At 57.7% G+C, this 24,967-nt stretch overlaps 1 protein-coding gene and 1 long non-coding RNA gene across 7 annotated transcripts in view; one reads left to right on the forward strand and one right to left on the reverse strand.

Annotated features, from left to right (window-relative positions):
• Positions 1–24,967, forward strand: part of LRRK1 (leucine rich repeat kinase 1) — a 134,587-nt gene that overhangs the window by 54,805 nt on the left and 54,815 nt on the right. For all 6 annotated transcript variants that reach the window (XM_089311165.1, XM_089311169.1, XM_089311171.1 and 3 more), the window contains 7 exons: positions 751–922; positions 3,555–3,734; positions 4,075–4,220; positions 21,745–21,971; positions 22,917–23,044; positions 23,142–23,305; positions 24,721–24,858. In XM_089311165.1, coding sequence (XP_089167291.1) covers positions 751–922; positions 3,555–3,734; positions 4,075–4,220; positions 21,745–21,971; positions 22,917–23,044; positions 23,142–23,305; positions 24,721–24,858 — 1,155 coding nt within the window. The remainder of the gene's footprint in view (positions 1–750; positions 923–3,554; positions 3,735–4,074; positions 4,221–21,744; positions 21,972–22,916; positions 23,045–23,141; positions 23,306–24,720; positions 24,859–24,967) is intronic.
• On the reverse strand, positions 10,014–11,438 carry LOC149122933 (uncharacterized). Its single transcript, XR_016218743.1, has 2 exons — positions 11,311–11,438; positions 10,014–10,535 (listed from the first exon to the last, which is right to left on the reverse strand). It is a non-coding gene; the product is annotated as an uncharacterized LOC149122933 (long non-coding RNA).

Consider the following 24,967-nt stretch of genomic DNA (forward strand, 5'->3'; position numbering starts at 1 on the left):
GGGAGACCGAGATGAATCTTCTGGCTGCTGGCTTTGGCCTGACTCAGCCCTGGCTGTTGTGGTCATTTAGGGAGTGAACCAGCAGATGAAGACCTCTCTCTGTTTCTCTCTGTCTCTCTCCCCCTCCCTCCCTCCCCACACCCATCTGTAACTCTGCCTTCCAAATAATTAAATAAATTTTTTTTACAAAAGTCATTGAGGTGGGGCAGGCATTTAGTCTAGTGGTTAGGAAACTGAATACAGCCAGTGCCTGGGTTTGATTCCCTGCTGCGGCTCCTGACTCCAGCTTCCTGCTAATCCAGACCCTGGGAGGCGGGGGTGATGGCTCAGGTAGGTGGGTTAATGCTGCCCACACGGAAACCCGAATTGAGTTCTAGGCTCCTGGTTTTGGCTTGGCCCAGCCCTGGCTGCTGCAAGCATTTGGGAAGTGAACCAGTGGGTGGGAGCTCAGTATCTCAAATACATTTAAAACCGTTTTTAAGAATGATTATTTTAGGGTGTGATCAATGCAACAGTATTGATGAGAACACTTTCCTGTTTTATACACGGTCTTTGAAATCGCTTGCAAGTTCCCACCCTGCACCTCGGACCATGCGTGAGCCGCATTTCACGTGTTCCACGGCCACGGTGCTGCCGCCCTGGGCAACAGGGCCCCAGCCTTGCCCCAGGGCTCGGGGAAGCACTGGAAGTCGGTTCTCTTCCAGCTCCAAGCAGAACCTGCTCACAGCAGCCCTGTGCTCTTTATCCCAGGTCCAGCTTCTGAGCCTCTGTGCCGCCCACGGGGACCTGGAGATGGTCCGGCATCTCCTCACCGAGAGGCAGGTGCAGCTGCCGACGGAGCCCACCGACGACAACCCGGCCGTGGTGGCGGCCCACTTCGGCCACACTGAGGTCGTGCAGGAGTTGCTTGAGTCCTTACCAGGTAACTCACAGGGCGGGAGCTCCCTGGCACCTCTCGGGAGCCCCCAGGTGCTCATCTGGGCACTTTCAGCCACGACACAACAAGGACTCCGGGGCGTCCAGCTGACAAGTCCAAGGGCACACAGCAGAGGGCGTCTCACACCTCACTGCCATTCACTCACCAGGGAAGTTCTCGGACGTTGTGCTGGATAAACCGTACACACATGTGGCATTTTCTACTTCGTGGCCTGTTTTTATAAAGCAGTTGGAGTTTTACAGAGAAATTGAATGGGACGTACAGCATTCCCGTGTCTCCCCCACCCCTGTTTGCCCTTTGATTTACAATTTGTGTCCGTGTGAGAAACCAGCTTGGATGCATCACTACAGACTGAAGCCCGAGCTTTACTTAGGGCTTATTCTTTGTTCGTGGGCTCTGAAATGTTTCTAAGGACATAGCCACCACCACGGCATTGTACAGAATTTCACTGCCCTGCAGGTCTCCGGTTCCCATCCTACCCGTCTGTTCCCCCACTCCTGACCCTTGGCCACCCCTGGGGTACAGATGGAGTGAGGCGGGGAGGAGCCTGGGCACCCAGGAGGAGCCCACAGCTGACCCCCTGCTCAGGGCTCCCCAGGACTAGCTCTGTTCTAGCCCCCGAGAGTCCGTGCCGGCCGACTCCATCACCCTGTGCAGCTGCCATTTGCGGAAACCTCGCCAGCACAGAGAATGTTCTCGAGGGTGATCCAGCCCTTCAGTAGCCCCCGGCCACGCAGGGGAAACTGTGACAGAGAGCAGTGACTCTGGGCAGTGTAACCATCTTTACACGGAGGTCCCGGCACACGCATCAGGGGATGTTCTCATCCGGAAGCAGGACCGGGGAGAGAGGCTGACGTCTGAGCGGGGCTTTGCCGCATGAATAGAAGTTTACTTGGCACACAAGCAACGGAGGGCTTGGATCAGCTTGCTTTTGCTGGGCTGACCTCAGCGTGTTTTTCAGCTGGTCTGGGGCATCCAGGCAATTCTGGGGGCTGAGGGATTCCAGAGCGTTGGGCTGGCCCCTCCAGGAAGGGCAGAGGTGGGCGAAACAGTGGGTTCTCTCTGGGTGTTCCCAGGCGAGCAGCCAGGCGGCCATGGTCAGGGGTCGGTAAGCCTGGAAGGCAGGAGCGAGGCAGCTGGAAGAGGAGTGATGAGGTTGATGGGCGGGTCCCGGACGCCCCTCCCCTGCAGCTCTCATCCTGCCCCTGGTCAGGAAGGAGGCAGGCAGAGGTGCGCCTGGGGACCCCTCTCTGTGCTGTCGGCTTTAGGCCTTGGAGAAACCATGCAGGGCCCCTGGGTGGTGAGAGAGCGCCCTTCGGTTTTAGCCAAAGCAGAGAGGGAGGCCTCGCTCAGCCAGTTACCACTGGGAGGACCTGCGGGAGGACCAGCGGGAGGTTTCTAGACCTCTCTGAGCCATGGTTCTGCCAGGGAGTCCCTGCCTCCTGAGACCGGCACAGCCGCGTCCCAGCTGAAGCTGGGGTCGTGAGCCCTGTGCTTCCTGCTCCTGGGCCTCCTAGCAGTGAAGGAACGGGGGTCACCTCCGAGTGGTTCCGGGTCACCTCCGAGTGGTTCCTGCGGTTCACAGCAGTGGGAGAAGGAGGGGCGTTCACTCAGCTCAGGCTGCGTGCCAGGTCCTGCTTCCTGGCCAGTGACCCATCATGGCGGGAAGGAGGCTCTGTCCACGTTCGGGAACCCTGTAGTCCCTGCGGGCTTTGTGCCTGTGCGGACGGGAAGCGTCAGTGCAGAAGCTGAGGTCATTTGTCCATGGCAGCCAGATGCAGACGCTGCACGCTTCTGCCCACGCTGTCCCCGTCCAGTCAGTGTGCTGAGTGTTAGAGCACCCCGGGACTAAGGTGGTGGTTCTTTTAGGAAGGGATTCTAAAAGTCTTAGGCTCGAGGCCGGTGCTGTGGCCTAGCAGGTAAAGCCGCCGCCTGCAGTGCTGGCATCCCATGTGGGCGCCAGTTGAGTCCCGGCTGCTCCTCTTCTGATCCAGCTCTCTGCTATGGCCTGGGAAAGCAGCAGCAGATGTCCCAAGTGCTTGGGCCTCTGCTTCCACGTGGGAGACCCAGAAGTGGCTCCTGGCTCCGGATTGGCTCATCTCCAGCCATAGTGGCCATCTAGGGAGTGAACAGGTGTCTCTGTTCTCGCATTGCCAGTGGGTAAACTGAGGCATACAGAGGTGAAGAGATTTGTCCAGAATTACAGGGCTAAAATATTTCAACCCAGATCCGCCCGTCTCCCAAGCCCTGCTCCTGTGTGTGAAACTTGCCCTCAGGGCGGGCGGGGTCAGGGCTGGGGGATGAGGACAACAGCGTGGGAACCTGCAGAATCCGGCTGCCCACGGAGAGCCCCGCAGCACTGGTTCTTTCTAGCCCTACTTCACACCTGTATTTCCTGGGCAGTTGGCATCATTGGACAACCAGGGGGTGGACACCAGGGGCAAATGTCAGAGGCTATTCCGAGGGGCTGTTCCCGCCACACCGTGCGCCCTGCAAAGGCGATGACTTTCAGCTGCAAACGGGACGCTTGGTGCCGGTGGGTAGCAGTCAGAGGGTCGTCGTGGGAGCCACCTGGACGCTCCGTGACACTCTCCCTCCCTCCCGCCTCTCCCGCCAGCCCCCTGCAGCCCCCAGCGCCTGCTGAACTGGATGCTGGCCTTGGCTTGCCAGCGGGGCCACCTGGGCGTCGTGAAGCTCCTGGTCCTGACGCACGGGGCCGACCCCGAGAGCTACGCGGTGAGGAAGAATGAGTTCCCCGTCATCGTGCGCCTGCCCCTCTACGCGGCCATCAAGTCAGGTGGGTCCCGCCCGCGGCAGCCTCGCCCTGGCGGCCGCTGGGGTTTCCGGACGAGGCAGCCCTCACCCATGGTTCTCCAGTGGCTCCTGTCTTCTGTTTTTCTTTCAAAATCCCTGCAGCCTGCCTTCATCATCCCACTCACCCCTTGCCAGGGCACTTTGCGACAGGAAGCAGCCGTGGCCCTGGGGAGGGACCCCTGCCTGAGGCTCTGCGGAGGGTGGAGTCCCACAGGTGCATTTTGGGAGGTGACAGAGACCCCACCCCCAGCCCGGCCCAGCTTCTACTGTGGATCTCAGAGGCTCAGCCCTGATGGCCCTGCCTGCCTGCTCTGTCCTGTTAGGCAATGAAGACATCGCCATCTTCCTGCTTCGCCATGGGGCCCGTTTCTGCTCCTACATCCTCCTGGACAGCCCCGACCCCAGCAGGCACCTGCTCCGGAAGTACTTCATCGAGGCCAGCGCGCCCAGCGGCCACCCGGGGAGAATGGTGAGTCATCACTGCCCATGGGTGGCTCGGTCTGCTGCCACAGAGGTTTCCTGAGCTTTGTCCCCAAATGGGTTAAATATGCCGTAGTCTTTCACAGCTGATGTTTTTAATTTTCTTTTTGACATTAAAATTAGCAAAGTTTCCCTTGACGGGGGCTCATGTGGCCTCGCAGCGCAGTGACCAGTTAAGATGCCCTTGGCTCATCTGGAGCACCTGGGTCCAGTTCCCAGCTCCGCTCCTCACTCCAGCTTCCTGCTAGTGCAGGCCCTGGGAGGCTGCACTGATCGGATTCCTGCCACCTGTGCGGGAGACCTGGAGGAGTTCCCAGTGCTGCCTCTGGGCCTGGCCACCGCAGGCACCGGGGGAGAGAACCAGCAGATGAGAACTGTGTGTCCACCTGCATCTCTGCCTCTCAAGTAAATAAATTTCAAAATGTATAAGTTACCCATACTCAGTATAACTGGTGAAAACAATGGGGAGCGGTAATAGACATTTTGAATCTGCCCCTGAGAAGTAAATGATTTAATAACCCAGTAATGATCTGATAGACAAAGCTATAGACACATTTATAAACCTGTGCGAGGTTTAGTTTTCCACTGGTTCTCCCCAAATGGCCACAGCAGCCAGACCAGGGCCAGGCAGGAGCCAGGCGCTGTTCCAGGTCTCCCACATGGGTGCTCTGCTGCTTTCCCAGGCCATAGCAGGGATCTGGATGGGAAGTGGAGCAGCCGGGACTGGAACCCATGCCCATATGGGATGCTGGCGTCACGGGTCGTGGGTTTACCTGCTGTGCCGCAACCCCAACCCTAGGTTGTTCTCCTTCTGAATACCAAAATAGTTATTAAAATATACTATTTGTATTACCTTCAGCTTGGCTCTTAAAATCCAGTGCCCTCTTGTAGACACCCTGAGATCAGTGGATGTGGCACAGGTACGTGCCTGGACGCCCTGGTGCCAGTGCTGCTCCAGGGGCTCCTCTGGCCAGTTCTGGGGTCGTCCCTGCAGCACAGCCCGGCTGCCTGCCTGGGCTCTGTTTGCTTATGGAGATCTGCGCCTAACTGGGGGCTGCGCCCAGTACTGTGGTGATTGGCAGCTCAGCACGGGACCTGGGATCCCGCCCCTGGGCCAGCGGTCGCTGCCCGGCACCTGTACTGGGTCTGATGGCGAGACTGATGTCTGATAAGTGTTTGCATTTCCATGCTTTTCTGGTTAACAGCGCCCGGTGTCTCCATCCGCTTGTCAGCATTTGCATTCCTGCGCGTGAGCTGCCTGTTCACGTCCCCGTTACTTTCTGAAGGGTGGTCGGTCTCCTTCTCACTTTGGAGACCTTGTGGTACGAGAGGGAGTGAAAACCTTTGTTTGTTGTATTTGTTGCCTGTGCTTTTCCCAGTCCACTGTTTTCCTTCGTCTGTTGCCTTTTGCGATGACAAAACCGCGGGAATCTAAATTCAGATAGTTGCACCCCCAGAACCCCCGTGATAACACCACCTGGGCATGCCCAGGTCCCTCCTGCACAGTGGCCCGGTGTGGGCGTGGAACCTGGGGCGTCCCCAGATTCCTCCCAAGGCCTCACGGGATGTAAATGTGTGTGAGCGGTTGTCAGCCGAGTTGCTGGATCGCGGCGAGAAAAGCACTGTACGTGTTAGTGCAGCCGCAGTGTCTGATGCCAGGCACTGCAGTCCGCCGTGGTCGCGCCCACGGCCGGCAGAGGAGACCCGCAGACCCCAGGTGGGGGGGGGGAGGGCTGCAGGTGCAGAGGCAGACCCCCAGGTGGGGGAGGGCGGATGCAGATGCAGAGGCAGACCCCCAGGTTGGGGGGGCGGCTGCAGGTGCAGAGGCAGACCCCCAGGTGGGGGAGGGCGGCTGCAGTGGCAGAGGCAGACCCCCAGGTGGGGGGGAGGCTGCAGGTGCAGAGGCAGACCCCCAGGTGGGGGGGCGGATGCAGGTGCAGAGGCAGACCCCCAGGTGGGGGGGAGGCTGCAGGTGCAGAGGCAGACCCCCAGGTTGGGGGGCGGCTGCAGGTGCAGAGGCAGACCCCCAGGTGGGGGAGGGCGGCTGCAGGTGCAGAGGCAGACCCCCAGGTGGGGGGGAGGCTGCAGGTGCAGAGGCAGACCCCCAGTGTGTGTATGTGGTGGGCTGCAGATGCCCCTCAGGCCTTTAGAGTTGACCATTTGCTCGTTTCCATCTTTCGGCTCCACTCTCAGCTCATGGCTGCACTGTTCAAGCCCTCGAGGTGCGGCCTCTTTGTGTTAGCTCTCTTTACCAGGATCTGGAATATAGAGATGGGGATATGTGTGCCCTACAGACATACACATGTACCTGTGTGCATGCTTGCATCATACGGATACACAAGTGGGCCTGTGTACATACATGCATCCTACAGACATACACCTGTACCTGTGTGCATACGTGCATCCTACAGACATACACCTGTACCTGTGTACACACATGTATCCTAGACATACACCTGTACCTGTGTACACACATGTATCCTACAGACATACACCTGTACCTGTGTACACACATGTATCCTACAGACATACACCTGTACCTGTGTGCATACGTGCACCCTGCAGACACACAAGTGGGCCTGTGTACACACATGCGCCCTACAGACATACACATGTACCTGTGTACATGCATGTGCCCTGCAAACATAAATGTGTACCTGTGTACAAACATGTACCCTGCAGACACACAGATGTAGTGTACATGCGTGTACCCTATGGACACACAAGTATACATACATGCACCTACACACATGTGTACATGTGTACAAACATGCAGCCTGCACACACACAGATGTAGTGTACATGCGTGTACCCTACGGACACACAAGTGTACATACATGCACCCTACACACACGTGTAGCTGTGTACATACGTGAACCCTGCACACACACATGTGTACCTGTTTTTGTACATCTATGGGTAGTTCCCGCTTCTACTGACTTCTTTTTCTCTGATTCTAATGTTTCTAGAAGGCTTTGGGCCCATGCACGGTGTTGCGCTGTATGCCCACGAATACGATGTTCGTTTTGTCAGATGGCAGCTTCCGTCCCGTGGGTGCCTCTGGCGGGGTCTGCTCCCCGCGGCCTCCTGTCTGCGTCAGCCTCGCACACTTCCAGGCTTGACTCCCAGGCTCTCTCTGTCCCGGGTGCGTTTTTGCCTGTGAGTTCCGTTTTCCCCACGAATCTTCGGAGAGCAGAATGCACCCACTCCACCTTGTTGGCTTACTCCTTGTAAGTTATATCTATTGCTTCTGCCCGTCTCGCTGATTTCCTGGTTTTTTAAGTTTCTAGGAGTCCCATATGCAGCCGTGTGTGAGAACCACAGGTCCACCTGGGAGGCACAGTTGAGAGATAGTGAGATGGGGAATAATAATAACAACAACAACAACAACAACCAGTGTTCAGGCAACACCCACGCTAATTAAATCCAAATCTTTGCAGCTGGACCTGACGTCAGGTGTTCCGAGTCTTCCCTGGGTGATTCCAGCACACAGCCAGGTGGAGAGCCGGTGGCTGGGGTTTTCTTGGCATAGATTAAAAGCTGGAGCAGCCAGCATCCCTGTCTCGGATCTCTTCCTGCTGTGTGTGCCAGGGTTGGCACAGAGCACGCAAGTGATTACTGGGTGTTGTGAAGGAGAAGGCAAAGAGCGGGCAAAATTACTTTCCCTCTCTTGGCTGTCTTGGCGGAATTAGAAGAGGCAATGAGATTTCAGTACAGCCCGACGCTAAGAACTCCTGGGCTTCCCCAGAGCGAGCGGCATGTTCGGGATTCAAGTGCGTTTCGAGAGCAGGTGTCTGGGGCTGGGCGTGGCTGCTGCCTGGCGCCGCTGCACCTGCCGGCCGCAGCACATCTATTCTGTGCTGCTAGCACCAGAGAGACGCAGGGGGCAGCCCGGGGACAGTGACTCGGGGGCCAGAGGGAAGTTCTCCTGCCTCTCCAGGCAGCCAGGGCACGGAGCTGACCCTGTCCATTCAGAATAGTCGATCAGGGTGGACTTTCGCCAACATGGTCTGTGGCCGGGAGCATCCCTTTAACTTTGCTAGCACTCACGGCAGCGGCCCCAGCAGAGCACACGTGATGCAGGTTGTGTCCAGTGCCGGCATGGCGGGTTGTCAGAGCCACAGGCGGCATGTTGGGGTGATCATCTTGGCTTTTGTGTGTACTCTCGCCCCTCTCCCACGAGCTGGTCGGGTTGATAGGGTGGTTGCTGTCTCCACGGAGGCCGAGGCTAGGGCAGGCAGAGTGGCCCCCGCTGGGGTTCTGGGTCACGCAGCTCCTGGTTCTCAGGCTCCCAGAATCCACCTGTGCCGTGGAGCAGCAGAGTGGCCCATGCTGGCATCCTGTGGGTGGCAGCTGTCTGTGTGGGTTTTGTTGGTGTTTGGGTAAGGAAGGTTCTAGAAGTCATAGTGCCTGGTCTGGACACAGTAAGGCAATGGGACCTGGCAGAGCCGGCCCGCTGGCTGACCAGTGGCCCCGTGGAAGCAGCCCAGGGTCACCTGTGTTCATGGGGCGCATCCCATCCTGGGTTGTGGGAGGAGCGGCTGGGTGCTTCCACACTGTCACACCCAGAGAGGAGCAGTAGTGCTCAGAACTGTCGGGAGAGGCCCAGTCGGGTCCCGGGAGAACCACGACGTGTGTCCCTCGCCGGCAGCTGGAGGCCCGAGCCCGGGCTCACCCAGGCTGTTTTGAATGTTGGAAGTAGATGAGAGCTGAAACTCATCTCAAAAACCACTCACCGGGGAAACGACTGACAATTTCAAGTCTGGCAGCTGCCCGAACGGGAGAGGGACCAGGACAACGCTTCCTGCATCAGCTCAGGTTTCTGCGGCTTAGCGGCTCCCGGTGACCCCACCGCTCACGTCCCCAAGCCCAAACACAGCCACCCTGGCCACTGGTTTCCAGGACCCACGCAGGTCCTGGCCTGTCCGCGTGACACAGAGCAATGGGCGTCTATACTACAGGACAGCTAGACAGGGGTGGCCGCGGCCAGTGGTGCTCATGGGAGCGGCTGAGGGGGTTGCCGTGCCGGGACCGTGTGCTCCTGAGTGCTGGTGACACAGCACCCCCTGTCAGTCCCAACCCTCCTGCTGCCCAGGTGGGAAGGGACCCACCGGGAGCCCAGGCGCTGAGCCAGCAGGGCCCCCCGGGGTCAGAGGGAACAGGGGAGTGGGCCTGGTGTTTTGCACACTTGTGGGAAAGGACAGGGCTCTTGGAAAGCCCCAAAGCTGCCCCAGCACCCGACCCTCAGCTCGGCTTCCCCTGAGCCCTCGAGAGGCCAGCCCATTGCAGCTGCGCCCCCACAGCGCCGATTGTGCTCTGCTGGTTTCCGTTACCCACAGTGCACTTCGGTTCAAAAATGTTAAATGAAAATTCCAGAAGTGAACAATTGTGTGCCATTCCGAGGAGCATGAGGGGTTCTCAGCCCCTGGGTCCAGCGTGGCCTTGCTCTGTGTGCTGCCCGCCCACTGGTCTCATCGACTCTTACAGGGTCCTCGTACTTGTGAACAAGTAACCCTTACTTAATTATGGCCCCAGGGTACAAGATGGCGGAGCTGGCAACACTTACAGGATATTGTTAGGATTGTGCTGTTTTATTATTGGTTATTGTCTATCTCTCACTGTGCCAAATTTATAAATTAAACTCTTAACATAGGTGTGTGCGTATAGGGAAAAAACATAGTGTATTCAGGGCTGGTTACCATCTGTGGTCATGTGCCTTGTAGACAAGCGGTACAATTATATTCTACACGTGTCTGCTTGCTCTAGTTTCCAAGTACCAACATTTTCAAAGATTTATTTATTTATATGAAAGGCAGAGCAAGACAGAGAGATACAGACAGAGAGATCTTCCACCTGCTGGTTCACTCCCCAGATGGCCGCAATGGCCAGGGCTGGGCAAAGCCGAAGCCAGAACTGTCGAACTCCATCTGGGTCTCCCACGTGTGTGGCAGGGATCTGAGTCCTTGAGCCATGACTTGGTGCTCCCCGGAGTGTGCGTTAGGAAGCCGGATCAGAGGCAAAGCTGGAATTCCAAGTGGTGGCTCACTGCTGAGCCAGAGCCTGCCCCACCCCCCGTTTCTCACCACAGACAAGTCACTCGTCCCCCACTTCTCTGAAAGGTGTCGGAAACCTGGCATGACAGGCTGAGCGCTTTCTCGTTCTCGCTCACTTATTGCACGTGGCCCAGGCTGTGCGTCTTCAAGTTCAAGGAAGAACTCGCCACATGCGTGGGCACCGTGGGCGTCTGGGGCCTGCACCAGTGGGTGGAAGATCGGCCTCTGAATCCTTCTGTTCTCCCTTTCAACTAAAATGAAAATACGTAAATTTTTAAAAATTAAACAGAGAAAGTGATTAATAAAGTAGACGTGCACAGATAGTAAAATGACTACTTGAAAGTTTATGACAAACTGGGTAACACAGTAAGACAGAGCGTAGGGTATGAGGCTTCATCAAATGGTTTGGAACTGTCGTAAACCAGTGTGGAGACGTGGATTCTTTGTGGGGACGCTGGCTTCCAGAGAGGTGAGAGCAGAGCTAAAAACTGGCTGGAATGTGTAAGTCCAAACAAGCGCTCTTCAAAAGCTTCATGGAGAATGCAGTTAAAGATAAGTTTATTTTGGTGCAAAATATTTTGAAATCCATGCATGGTTTTTTTCACAGTATGGATCAGCCATGAACTTTCTGAAGCCCCCACTATGCATGCATTAAAACGATCTCCGAGGCCGACGCCGCGGCTCGCTAGGCTAATTCTCTGCCTGCGGCGCCGGCACCCAGGGTTCTAGTCCTGGTCGGGGCGCCGGATTCTGTCCCGGTTGCTCCTCTTCCAGGCCAGCTCTCTGCTGTGGCCCAGGAGTGCAGTGGAGGATGGCCCAAGTGCTTGGGCCCTGAACCCGCATGGGAGACCAGGAGAAGCACCTGGCTCCTGGCTTCAGATCAGCAAGGTACACCTGCCAGCTGCAGCTGCAGCTGCCATTGCGAGGTGAACCAACGGCAAAGGAAGACCTTTCTCTCTGTCTCTCTCTCACTGTCCACTCTGCCTGTCAAAACAAAAAATTATCTCCGAACCAAAACAAACTTACCTTTCAGTTGTCTTTGGTTCAGACTTTCTGAAGAACCCATGTTTGTATGTATTACTGTATATTTCCAAGCACATGTATCCCATTTCAATGGAGATGATTGTATTTCAGGTTTTTGAAGAGCTATAAAAATATTTAGGCAGAAATAATGTGAATGTATTTAAACACTAAGGCAACGTTTTCTGTACTAAAATATAATTTCAAAAAGAAACACAGAAGCCGGTGCCACAGCTCACTAGGTTAATCCTCTGTCTGCAGCGCCGGCACACCGGCTTCTAGTCCCGGTCGGGGCACCGGTTCTGTTCCAGTTGCCCCTCTTCCAGGCCAGCTCTCTGCTGTGGCCAGGGAGTGCAGTGGAGGATGGCCCAAGTGCTTGGGCCCTGCACCCACATGGGAGACCAGGGGAAGCACCTGGCTCCTGGCTTCGGATTGGCGCAGTGCGCCGGCCGCAGTGGGCATTCGGGGGTGAACCAACGGTAAAGGAAGACCTTTCTCTCTGTCTCTCTCTCTCACTGTCCACTCTGCCTGTCAAAAAAAAAAAAAAAAAAAAAAAAAAAACAGAAAAGATAAAATATTTAAAAAAAAAAAAGAACTGACAAAACTCAAATCTAAAATAGATCACTGAGCCAGTGACGTCTATGCCACTTGGGGACTGGCTTTAATTCAGTCAGGGACACAGGCCACCGCAGCAGTGACCAGGCCAGACCCACGGGGCAGCTGTCACGTCGCTCACAGACTGCGTGGGGCAAGAGGCTGGGAGAACTGAGTAGTCATTTTACATAAAACACTGATCAAGGTCACTGTGTGGAAACACACACAGCCTTCGTGCAGCTACAGGAATTCATATTTAAACGGCTCGACGGTGCTGTCAGATACCTGTGAAACTCGCACAGTGAGCAGAAACGCTGCGTCAGACAGGTGGCAGCGCCGAGCGCGGTGGCTGCAGCAGCGCCTGGCCGTCGGCGCAGGAACAGATTCCACGTGTGCGGAGAGCAGCCGGCGCCGCGTGACGGAAGCCGGGAAATGCTGGCTCTCAGAGAACTGATCTGAACTTGGTCTGTCCTTCCTGAAGGACGCGGTTTTAGAGATGAAGAGTGGCCGCCACCAACAGCTCGCAGCTCTGCCTTTACAGTGAAAGGAACCTGGGGGAAGGGAGCCCAAGTGTCCCCGAGCAGGGAGAGACTGTACCGCCCAGGCCCCTCCAGCAGGTGCACGGCTCCTGGTCTGGAAATGGCGAGTCCTCCTCCACACTCAACCCAGCGCTGCTCCTGGCCCCAGGACACCCCTCGGACCTCAGCCCACTCCCCAGTCCTCAGGAAGGCCCCTCCACTCACAGGCCTGGTCACGGCCCCCCCACCCCAACAACCCCACATACATCTTATCTTGCAAAGCTTCCTGTTTGTCTGATTTCACAGCCTGTAAGAGTTGGGGAGGAGTCGGAGTTATCTGAGTAGGTGACATTCTTGCTTCATGCCAGTTCCTTCACTTGACTGGAAACTTCCTGAAACAGGGACCGTGGCTGATTCTGCTCACCCTGTGTCTTCCCCTCAATGTGGGTAGGCCCCGGAACTGGGTTAACAGATGGCTGTATGGAAGGATAGTGGGTGGATGGATGGATGGGTGATAGATGGGTGGATGATAGATGATGGATGGGTGATGGATGATGGATGGATGGATGGGTGATGGATAATGGATGGAAGGAAGGAAGGATGATAGATGATGGATGGATGGGTGATGGATGGATTGATGGAAGGAGGGAAGGATGATGGATGGGTGATGGATGGATGGGGGATGGATGGGGGATGGATGATGGATGGGTGGATGACAGATGATGGATGGGGGATGGAAGGAGGGATGGATGATAGATGGTGGATGATGGATGGGTGATGGATGGATGGGGGATGGATGGATGGGGGATGGCTAGATTGTTGGAGGGAAGGAAGGATGATGGATGGATGATAGATGATGGATTGATTGGTGGGTGGGTGATGGATGGATGATGGATGGGTGGATGGAAGGAGGGAAGGATGATGGATGATGGATGGGTGATGGATGTAGATGTATTAGTGAATGGATGAGGTGATAGGTAAGTGGACAGCAGGCTAGGAAGTCGGATGGATGGATGGGTAGTTGCATGGATGGATGGATGGATGGAAGGGTAGGTAGATGATTGTAATCAAATATATACAATAACCTTTCTTCTATTTACCCAGAACTTCTTAACAAAAAGTAATTTTCCAAATATTCTTCTTAAATCTCTTATGCAATACTGTGAAGCCAAAATTCTGCTTTTGTGTAAAGTTGAGGACACAGGCTCCTTCAGCACTGACTGGCACAGCCAGCTATAGACACAGAGTTTTTATTTCTTGCTCTCTCTGCCCTAAATAGCTATTGGCAAAATTCCTCAGTTGGAACTAGTGACAGAAGACTTCTTGTAAGTTTCCTTGTTTTTTTTTTTTTTTTTTTTTTTTTTTTTTTTAAGGAACAACTGAAGTACTACAGGAGAAAATACACAATGTCAGCTTTTTGGGGGAAAAACCCTCTCCTATTTTAAGAATTCTGGTGAAGAAGAAGTCGTCGGGACGACGGAGAGAGGAGCCGTGGCTCCTCTTTCTTTGGGAGGGGGAGCTGTGGTTTTCCTACATTTCCACAAGGCTCACTTCTTGGAGTAGACGCTACCTGCCTGCAGGACTGAAACGATGGAGTTGGGTTGTTGATCCTGTTAGCGGAGACTTTGTTACCACTTCTGCATCTGTATGCATCAGTGGAAGGGGCTGGGATTCTAATGACCCTTGGAAAACAGCAAGTTTTGGCGCATGAGCCCTGTATTAAGGAACCATTTGTAGAACATGGGCACTATTTGTTCTTTGAAAGATTTGATTTAAAATATTACAGTGGATCAACAGTCCAGGGGATGATGATTCCCCTTACTTGTTCTTCTCACACGCGAGCTTGCTCTTTCTCCATGCTTGGCCGGGTTACTCAGGCATTTTTTTTTTTTTTTTTTTTTTGTGTTCTTTTAGCTTCCCTTTCTAAGTGCGTGGGGGGTTAGTTTCTTACCTTCCACTTGTTCATTTCTGTAGCTGTGGTCAGACTTGTGCATTCTCTCGGCTGTTACTCCTGACACTTTCATTGTTCTAAAAATATCCTCTTGTTGCTGTGTGCTGGGTTTTCTCCCCTTCCCACCCATGCAAACAGAGGGTCTTCTGCCTGCCTCTGGGGGCTTCTGCTAGTCCCTTCCCCCTACCCCTGCCTGAGATGGGTGGGGTGCGAGGGGGAGGAAGCTTGCCTTTCTTACTTACCGGTCCCTCAAGCCATCGTATTCTGCTAACACTTGTCTTGTGTTTCCATCCACTTTTCCTTTACCTGTCTTCTTGTATTCATATCGCGGCATTTGGGGTGTGTGTGTCATTTTCCACAATTGAGCTGCCTTGATTCTTTTTTCTCCTAACACCCTGAGTCACCACCGATGCTTCTGTGGCCGTGGGAATGGAGGTTCAGGAGAAAGTGGACCAGACTGGGCATCGGGCGGCCCTGATTCTGTTGACACGGGAGCAGGTCCCCTCTCTGAGGTCCTCGGAATGCGTGCAGTGGGAGGGGCTGCCGCGGAGACCTGGGCCCAGGGTGTCGGGTAGACTTTCCCTGAGGACATGTCCCGTCCAGTGGAAGCCTCCGCAGACAGCACCAGGCTGGGACAGAGCGGCTGTGTCCCGCACGGCGGTCACTGTCACCCGAGCACTGACCCTCTTCTGCAGCCGTCACTTCCTCTCGGTCGTCACCGGCTCAGCGGAGGACGTGGCACCGACCTTGCCACACTGCTCCCGGGTCCGGCTCGGAGTCTCAGTCTCTGGGTTTCTGTGGCCGCTTCTCCGGGCTTCGTTTCCATGTCAGCTCCTTTGCTGGCTGCTGGGTGTGTTTGTTGTGGCTCTCGTGTCCTGGCTGGTTCAATGAGGAGGAGGTGCCCCCTGCCACCATCCAAGGGACGTTTGCTTAACTGCTGGAGGAAGGGTGTGGGGTTCACATAGGCCACGGTTGGTAGAAGCGTTTCAGAACATTCTGTGTGTTTGCCCTCTTGTTGGCACACGTGTCTTACTTGAGTAGGTGCCTGTTGGCTGCCCTTTTTGTGTCCTGACCTGCTGTCACCAGACAAGAGTATCCCCCCTCGAGGCACCTGCCGTCCCCAGGGGGCGGGTCTTACTCTGTGAGTGGTGGGCTGGGATTGCAGGAAAAATAGCTGTGGATTCTGCCGCGTGCCATGAGCAGAGACCTCGTCAGGACCTAAAACACCAGGACCCCGCTCTTGGCCCAGCACAGCCCTACAGGGGTGATGCCCGTCTGTCCTGAGAGCCCAGATCTGGCCCTGGCCTGGCTGCCCGCCTGCTTCCCCAGGGGTCAACACCAAGTGAAAAGCACTCTGGAGTCCGGCCTGTCATTGAACGGTGTTTATATTTCAATCAGTAGGATTGCACTGGCGTAAAAGCATAAGGCAGCGTCCCCGTGACGGGCTACGTGGACGTAAGAAGCTTTGTGCCAAGCGAGGCAGGCAATGGCCCTCCTGGGCTGCAGCCTCCACTGCGGAGCGCAGAGCCCGTCCTTGTCCATCACTGCGGTGAGGAGCCCGTGGCACTGAGTTGAGCTCATGCTTCAAGAAAGGATCCCCTGGGGGCAGTGCGTCTTCTTGCCATTTGGCCTGACACCGAAAGGGCCCAGGCTCGCAGACAAACAGGAGCCCGGTCTCTGTCCGTGCCGCCGTGGGTGTGGTGGGTGTGGCTGGACCGCTGCACGGGGCCACTGCGAGATCCACCACCAGCTGTCTTTAACTTTCAGCTCAGCCTCCGTGGAATGGGGGATGCAGGGCCCTTGCGTTGTGACCCCGCCTGGACTAGACACAGACAAGCCACGGGTGCTACAGCTTCCAGGGGTGGGCTTCCAGGCCAAGTGCGCAGGCATCTTTGAAATTGTGAAGTTTATTTACTTGACAGGTAGAGTTACAGTGAGAGGGAGAGACAGAGAGAGAGGTCTTCCATTCACTGGTTCACTCCCCAAATGGCCCCAACAGCCAGAGCTGAGCCAGTCCAGAGCCAGGAGCTTCTTCTTGGTCTCCCACTTGGTTGCAGGGGCCCAGGTGCTTGGGCCATCTTCTACTGCTTTCTCAGGCCTCAGCAGAGAGCTGAATTGGAATAGGAACAGCCGGGACTCGAACCAGCGCCCATATGGGATGCTGGCGCCACAGGAGGAGGATTAACCCACGGCCCCGAAAATTGTGCATTATTTTTCCATTCTCTCTGCCACTTTGCAAGCACTCCGCCACCCCAGCCTGTCCGTGCACCAGCAAGAAAATAACTTTCACAAATCGAACCTCTCAAAGTAACCCGAGACCAGGTAGAAGTAGCACACGCCTTGCAGCCCCATTGGCCCAGCACCCCCTGCCCGAGCCCCACGCGTGCCTGTGTCCCGGGGGTGGCAGCGCCTCTGCCGGCTTCCACTTCTCACCACTTCTCTCTGGGCTTGGCTTTATCAGCTGTCAGCCCCGAGGACACCTCGCAGGTGCAAGACCTGGGAAGGGCTCAGGGCCTGGCGGCTTCTGCCTCCTTGTCCTCCCCCTGTCCGGGGAAGCCAGCGGGGCGACAGCCACGCCTTCCTCCTCGGCGATTGTCTCCCGGCCAGGACCCCCAGGAGAAGCACAGGTTTCCCTGCACCTGCTCGTTCTTGCCCGGGTGGGCGCACACACCCACACTCACTTGTACACACATGCACTCAAGCACACGCACATGCACGTATGCACACGTGCACACGTGCCTGCACCTGCTTCCCTCTGACCACAAACTCCCGAGCACGGCATCTACGGCACTGTCGCCCCCCCCCCCCCCCGAGCCTGATGGTGTGACTTACCTCCATCAGCACTCAGGGACACACTGCCGAGTGTAGGAGCACGAACCAAACAAGAGGGTGTTGCCGCTCCCCCCAGGGGTAGCACGTGCTCTGGTTGGGGGTGAGGAAGGGGACCCTTGAGCCAGGACTTTGGGATTGAGATGGGAGGGGGGCAGGCCGTGCAGGGTCCGGGAGGGGTGTGGCTCCCCTTAGGACATGGTGGGAAGACAGGCACCAGCCCGTCAGTTACCAGTAAGGAGGCTGTGCCCTCACTGAGAGTGCCGGCCGGGGCTCAGCCCAGCTCCTGAGCCCTGGGGCTCCTGGGAGCCAGCAGCGTCTGTGAGTTCAGTGGTGGTTTCTCCAGGGTCTCCAACGCCCTGCTCGGGAAGTGAGCACGCACCGCACCTGCGGGGGGAACGCGGATGGACGGTGTCTGTGGACGGACAGCTGCCGCGGAGGCGGGCCCAGTGCCTGGGGCTGGGGGCAGGCGGCGGAAGGGGAGGGTGCGGGTGCCCTGCTTCGGGCAGACAGGACGCCGTGTGACCGCAGTGGGCTCAGCAGCGGCGCCTGTTGGGGGCTGAGTGAGCAGGTTGGGTACAGAGTGGGGATTCTGCAGGCCTCCGCGGCCTGGTTTTTGGCACTGCATGAACACATGCCAGGGCACTTCAGCAAGTTGGGGAAGAGTGTGATTGAAATAAAAGTGTAGGGGATTAAGCCACCATCTGCAGCACTGGCATCCCATCTGGGTGCTGGTTGGAGTCCTGGCTGCTCCACTTCTGACCCGGCTCCCTGCTAATGCACCTGGGAAAGCCTCGGAGGACGGCCCATGTGCCTGGGCCCCTGTGCCCACGTGGGAGACCCGGATGAAGCTCCTGGCTCCTGGCTTGAACTTGGCCTAGCCGTGGTCATCGCAGCCATTTGGGGAGTGAACCGGCAGATGAAGATCTCTCTCTCTCTCTCTCTCTCTCTCTCTCCTTCTCTCACTGTAACTCTTTCAAATAAAATAAGTAAATCTTTTTTTAAAAAAATTAAGTTTATTTTGGTGCAAAAAACATTGAAATCCATGCATAGTGTTCTATTTTCCATGAGCTTTTTGAAAACCCCTTTTGCATGGATTTTAAAAATGTTGGCACCCAGGTAGCTTAACCTGTTTAGTCCTGCTTTCCTGTGACTTTTGGGAGTCGTCTCGTACTTGTGCTGTAACTGGCTCGCGTCACGGTCTCCACACGAGTCTCTGCTGTCGTGTGTCTTCTACGGCCCCTCAGAGTTTTATCTGGAGGACAGCTAAGGCTTGTTGTCAAAGGCGAAACCAAAAGCAGACGCCTTCGCATCTCGCACTCGGCTGTCGTCTTGAGGTCGGGCCCAAAGCGTTCTCTGCTGAATGGCTGCAGCGGCCAGTGGGTGGCAGGGGGAGGCACGTCTGGTTGCATTTGGGACACTCCGGCTTCATTCCCGTCACTGGCCCTGACCCCGGGGCCTGGGTGCGTCTTGATAGGCCCAGGAAGCAGAGGCAGCCCTGCCCTGGGAGGGCCACGCGTGGCAGCCGCCCTCCCAGCCTGCCCCTGGTGGCTGCTGTGCCCACCCAAGAATCCCCGTGGAGCCCCCTGTCCCATGCAGGACTCCCAGCCAGAAAAATCCCGGGTCCAGAAGTGCCCCGGACGTCATGTGGTCCACAGCTCTGGTGTGACAGAGGGTGGCCAGCGGTAGCAAGGTGGCTGCTGGTGCCGTTGGGAACCGTGGGGAGCTCAGGATGACCCTGGGTTTGGACTACAGATGTCAGATTGCCCTCGTGTTAAGCAGAGCTGCGCCCAGCGATGGAGTGAGGGGCGGTGACACCCAGGAGGAGAGGGCAGCACACCCAGCACCCAGATCTCGGTGCTCAACACCAGTGTCCACGGAAGGGACTCGGCCGCCCCGGCGCTTTGGCTTGGCAGGCACAAGACACGGCCCCACCCTGCGTTGCCAGCAAGTCGGGAAGTACCCCCAAACCGATGGGAGGGGTCGGACACAGGAGCCCCCAGATGGAGGGACGCCCCCCCCACAAGCTGGGGATGACTTGCGCATAGAAGGAATGAGGAGGAGGAGGAATTGGAATACCTTGACGTGGGGGCTGGCACTGCGGACCAGCAGGCTGAGCTGCTGCCTGTGACGCCAGCATCCCATAGGCACACTGGTTTACGCCCAGCTGCCACTTCTGATCCAACTCCCTGCTAATGCGCCTGGGAAAGCAGTGGGAAATGGCCCACCAGTAGACAGCCTGCTGTCTGGCGCCCCCTGGTGGGCCTCAGCGGGAAGGACTCAACATTGTCTCGGGTTGAATCTGACATGGAGCTTTGAAAACTCAATACTCATCTCAGAGTGCCAAGGATGAAAAGCCACGGACGGGGACTCTTCTACGTCAGACAGAAGTTCTTAGGAAGGGAACCTGGTGGCCGTGGTGTGGGTTAAGATGTCCGTGTCCCGTATTGGATGGAGTCCCTGGCTCTAAGTCCCAGCACCGGCTCCTGCCTCCAGCTTCCTGCTAATTCAGCCCCTGGGAGGCAGCCATGATGGCCCTGGTGACCAGGTTTCTAGACCCAAGTATGAGACCCTAGTGAGTCCCAGCTCCCGGCTCCAGCCTGGCCCAGCCCAGCCCGGGCCGCTGAGGGCGTTTAGGGAGTGAACCGGAGTTGGGACCTCTCTCTGCGTGTCTGTCTCTCTGTGCGTCTTTGGCTCTCAAATGCATTTTAAAAAGAAGAGACGTAAAGGGACACAGCAGCTGCCTGCAGTGTGTTGTCCTCAGATCCTGGGCCAGGACACCACATTTCTGTAAAAGACATTTTGGGGATAGTTAACATGGGAATCCTAGCACGGACCGTGGACAGCGCTAACTGTGTGTTCTCACGGAGAGACTATCTTCATTCCTGAGGGATCCGTGCAGAGGTGCGGGGGCTGCAGTGAGGTGACCCAGTGTCTACCCGCAAGCGATTGGCGTGCGTGTTCGCATGTGGCAGGGAGGAGACGTGGCCGTGTCGGAACACGTCGGGGAGCAAGGTGTGTGGGTACGCCTGGTTCAGCTTTCCTGCAGCTTTGGACATTTTTCAAGTATGCACACGCACACGCATGCACACGCACACGCGCGCACACGCACACACACACACGGGAAGGCAGGAACAATGAAACAGGCCCAGTGCAATTGACTTGTCTGAAAAAAATCAGCTAAGACCCCATGCTCTTAACTCTAAGTGCCTGTACCTCTTCGTCCAGATAAACGGGAAGACAGACCGGCAGACGGACAGACAGACAAGTCCCTCATCCCCTTGGTTCAAAGGCTGTGGCTTTGAGAAGGGATGGACACAGGCCTGTCCGTGGCCAGGCCTCTGGGGAGAAGGCGATAGAGACGAGGTGCACTGCGCCATCTAGTGGCCAGATGAGGCTGCCCTGGCCACTGGCCGCTGGCGTCTGCCCACTTGGACAGCCAGCTTGTCCCACGTTGTTGGTGCCTTTCCCACCGTCTCTGCCCAGTGGTTATTTTCCCATTTGCAAAGCAGTAACTTGTGTTTATCTTTCTGCTTCTCTAATTTTCCAATACGGATTTCCAGTTGCTTTGGACCAAGAAGCCAAAATGCAGAGTTCCGCTCCCAGAAACCTGAGCCCCGAGTCCTTCCATAGCCAAGGGAGAGGGGAGTCCTGCTCGTGTGTGTAACCAGATCCCTGCCGCCGCCGTGCACCGGCAGCCGCTGACCTTGCTCTCGCTCGGGTGGAAATAAGCTACGGCTGCTTGCCCTGGGCTTGCAGCAGCCAGGGTCAGCACCGTCACCGGCCGGGGCCAGGAAGTGGCAGCGGGTGCCCTAGGTGGGGACTCAGCTTTCTCTGCTCGGTCCTAGGTTGGAAGTAGGGACAGAAGGGAGGGGAGCTGCCAGTCACTCACCACGTCCTGGCCACTTGGGGCCGGTGGTTCTGGAAGTCATGTTTTGTCTTCCTGGACTCTGGGCCTCGTGCAAGCCCGGCCTATAGCAGGCCGTTTTCCTGAGCTGCTTATAGGGGCTTGGGGTCCCAGGGCGGATGCTCTGGGTTGTGTTTTCCCACCTGTATGTCCTTTTCTGGCTTCAGCCTGCCCACAAGGCACACAATGGGACCTGGCACGGCACAGGCGGCTTCAGGCTGCAGCCGCTCTAACCCCAGAGGAGAAAGCCCTGACGCAGGCCGGAGACCATGCTCGGGTCCACAGCTGCTTCTGCAGCCCGGGGGAGACCCCTCCAAGCCTCGGTGGCTTCCTCCATACAGAGCAAGGTTGATTCCTGGGGCACTTCCTCTCTTGCCAGGATCGGCCTGGGCAGGTGAGCTGAGCTCACTAGCTCCCCCTGCTGGCTGGAGGGTGAGTTGTTGCTGGCTTACCGGCAGGGTGCAAGTGCATGTCCACGTAGGTACCTCATCTGTGGCAGGTGCTGGGGGCCTGCACTCCCAGACTCCAGCAGGGGCAGGCACAGGCACACAGCCTCGTGCTGGGATAAACCATTGCTCTATTCTCAGCCCCGCTGGCCCCGGCTCACCGTCCTCTGTGCTTCTCCCCGTCCGTAACACCAGGCGCTTCGCGTGAAGTGGTCCCGCCTGCGGTTGCCCTGGGTGGATCTGGACTGGCTCATAGACATCTCCTGCCAGATCACGGAGCTAGACCTTTCCGCCAACTGCCTGGCTTCCCTGCCGTCCGTCATCCCCTGGGGCCTCATCCACCTTCGGAAGCTGAACCTCTCGGACAACCACCTGGCCGAGCTGCCCAGCGTGCAGTCATCGGACGAGATCATCTGTTCCAGGTGGGCCCCGGCCGTCGGTGCGGCGATCGCTGCCGCTGGTGGCCTGGCTGTGCTCTGGGCTTTGGAGAACAGCATTCTGGCTCAAACGGGGGATTTTGCCAGCTCCCGGGTACAAGGTCCCAGTCCTGTGCTCAGGTGGGCAGCGTTCTGGAGAGATGGTCTGGCCCAGCATTGCACGGTCACCACCGCCATGCTGAGCTCCCGGCTGGACATGCCCGGCGTGGTCCTGCACAGGGACCAAACGCCGCCCTGGCCAGGGCAGGCAGTGCAGCCCTGGGCCCGTTTCCTCCACCGCCCAGGGCAGGTGCCAGGGGCCTCTGAGAACACGTGAATCCACAGGACTGGCAGCAGGGGACGAGGCGGGCAGCCCCGCCTGCTTCCTCGTGGCACCTTGCCAAGCAGCCTGGGCACGCCCCTCCCTGTCTCCCAGGCTGGCAGGGCAGGGGGAGGCCCTTCCTTGACTGGTCTCTTTAGGATTCCTCTCTGCAAGGCCTCGCTGTGTGCAGCTCTGTGCCGATTTCCAGAAGCAGGGCTGGAACGTGCCCGAGGTCGCCTCGAGCGAGGATGGCCAGGCAGAGGCATGCAGGAGCAGGGGCCGAGCCGGGGCCGAGCTGGGCAGGCCGTTGGGTCCACGGGGCCCTGAGAGGTCTGGGGCCCTGCCCTGTGGTCTCCCCGCAGCTCTCAGGGCCCTGGCTCAGTTTGCCACCAGGTGTTGGTCGGCCGGTGGGGCCAGGGTCTTTGGGTCCCTGTCAGTCAGAGCTTTGGTTTTCTTTGTGGACGCAGAGTGTAGTCGGAATAAAAGCCACACGCACTCCATTTTCGATGCGCGCTCCTTGCGCTGGCGCGGGGAGACAGGGAGAACATGCAGCCCGTTCCCGAGTGAGAAAGCTGTGCGAGGGGCATTTCCTGATGCCTCTGCTTCCTCTCCCCCCACCCCCCCCCCAGGCTGCTGGACATCGACGTCTCCAGCAACAAACTCTGCCACCTCCCGCCAGGACTCCTGCACCTCTCCAAGCTGCAGAAACTCACGGCGTCAAAGAATTACCTAGAGAAGTTGTTCGAAGAAGAAAACGGTATGTGGGCCCCGCTGTGCCCTGCTGCCCACCCGCCGTCGGCGGGCGTCCTCAACGTCGGCGGCTCCCTCCCAAGTCACCCTCTCCCTTCCCGCAGCCACGAACTGGATCGGGCTCCGGAAGCTGCAGGAGCTCGACCTCTCGGACAACAAGCTGAGGGAGCTGCCCGCGCCCTTCATGCATTCCTTCAAGTCGCTCAGTTCTCTGAATGTCTCCAGAAACAGTCTCAAGGTCTTCCCCGAGCCCTGGGCCTGCCCTCTGGTGAGCGTCACCCCCACCCCGACCCCCAGCGTTCCAAAACCCACGCGCGCCACCCTGCGGCCATGCCGGGTGACAGGAGCGGTGAGCGGGGTCTCGGGCAGCTCGCTCCCCTGAAAGTCAGCCTTCCTTCCCCACTGCCGGTTCGACGGCCGCAGGTGGCAGCTCACACCCCAGCACAGGATTCTGCCCGGAAGCGGGAGGAGCGGTTTCTGTACCACACTTGAATAGGACGCAGGGGCCGGCGCCGTGGCACAGTGGGCAAAGCTGCCACCTGCGACGCCGGCATCCCATGTGGGCCCCGGTCCACGTCCCGGCTGCTCCACCTCTGATCCAGCTCCCTGCTAATGGCCTGGAAAGGCCGTGGAAGATGGCCCGAGCGTTTGGGTCCCTGCCACCCACATGGGAGACCCAGATAAAAAGCTCCTGGCCCCTGGCTTCACCCTGGCCCAGTTCTGGCCGTTGCGGCCATCTAGGGAGTGAACCAGCAGATGGAAGGTTCTCTGTCTCTCTTTCCCTCTCTCTCTCCGTATGTCCCTCTCTGTGTGGAACTCTTTCAAAACAAATATTTTTTGTTTAACTAAGAAGAATACGACCTGCTTTGCAGGGGCGGGCGTGACACAGCAGGTGCTCTGCTTCGAATGCTGGCAGTCCAGCGCCGGCTCGAGCTCCCGCGGCCCCACCCCCGACTCAGCTCCCGGCTGATGTGCCTGGGAGCAGCAGGTGATGGCCCCAGTGCGGGGCCCCTGCACCCACGTGGGGGACCCGCATGGAGTTCCTGCCTCCTGGGTTCGGCCTGGCTCAGCCCAAGGTGTTATGGACATTTGGGGAGTGAACCAACAAAAGATGGCTCTCTCCCCCTCCCCCTCTCCCTCCCCTTCCCCTTCCTCTCCCTCTCTCTTTCTCTCTCTCCCTGTCTCTAGTTCTCTCTCCCTCCCACCCTCTGCCTTTCGAGTAGCTGAAAATAAACAAATATTTTTGGAGAACGTAAGGACCGCGCCACACTCACACAGTGCTGTTCCCTGGGAGCCGTGCCGGGTAAAGCGGTGGCGTGGCCGTGGGTTTCCGCGGGTCAGCCCATGGGTTTCCGGCCGGCCAGCTCCCTAGCGTTTTCCTTAGCCCTTCCAGTTTGCCCCGGGGGGGGCGAGGGGAAGCAGCTTTCATCCCGAATTGTCCCCGTCTGTCCCAGGGCAGGGACCAGAGTTCTGGAATGGAGGGAAGACCTTGGGGCCACTTTGAGTCCCGGGGGAGCCCCATTCCCGTCCCTGCCTGGGCAGGGGCCCAGAGCAGGACAGGAGAACCCGTGGCCTGGACCCCGGCCGTGGGGACTGGCTATCGCAGGCTCCCTCCGGCGCCCCGTGGGGAAGGGCCGAGGGCGGCCGAGCGTGGGGAGCTGACGCGTGCACGTCCCCTCCCAGAAAAGCTGCAAGGCGTCCAGAAACGCGCTGGAGGCCCTGCCGGACAAGGTGGCCGTGTTCTGGAAGAGCCACCTCAAGGACGTGGACTTCTCGGAGAACGCCCTCAAGGCCGTGCCCCTGGGGCTCTTCCAGCTGGACGTGAGTGCGCCCCGGCCTCCTGCACGCTGCTCCTGGCCCTGAGCAAGGGGGGTGGGCGGGGCTGAGCCGCAGCGACCGGGGCCCCCACAGGCCCAGCGGGCCGCCCCTG

Source organism: Oryctolagus cuniculus, chromosome 12 (genome assembly GCF_051225735.1).
Source record: "Oryctolagus cuniculus isolate XC-2025 breed Fujian yellow rabbit chromosome 12, ASM5122573v1, whole genome shotgun sequence".
Lineage (NCBI taxonomy): Eukaryota > Metazoa > Chordata > Mammalia > Lagomorpha > Leporidae > Oryctolagus > Oryctolagus cuniculus.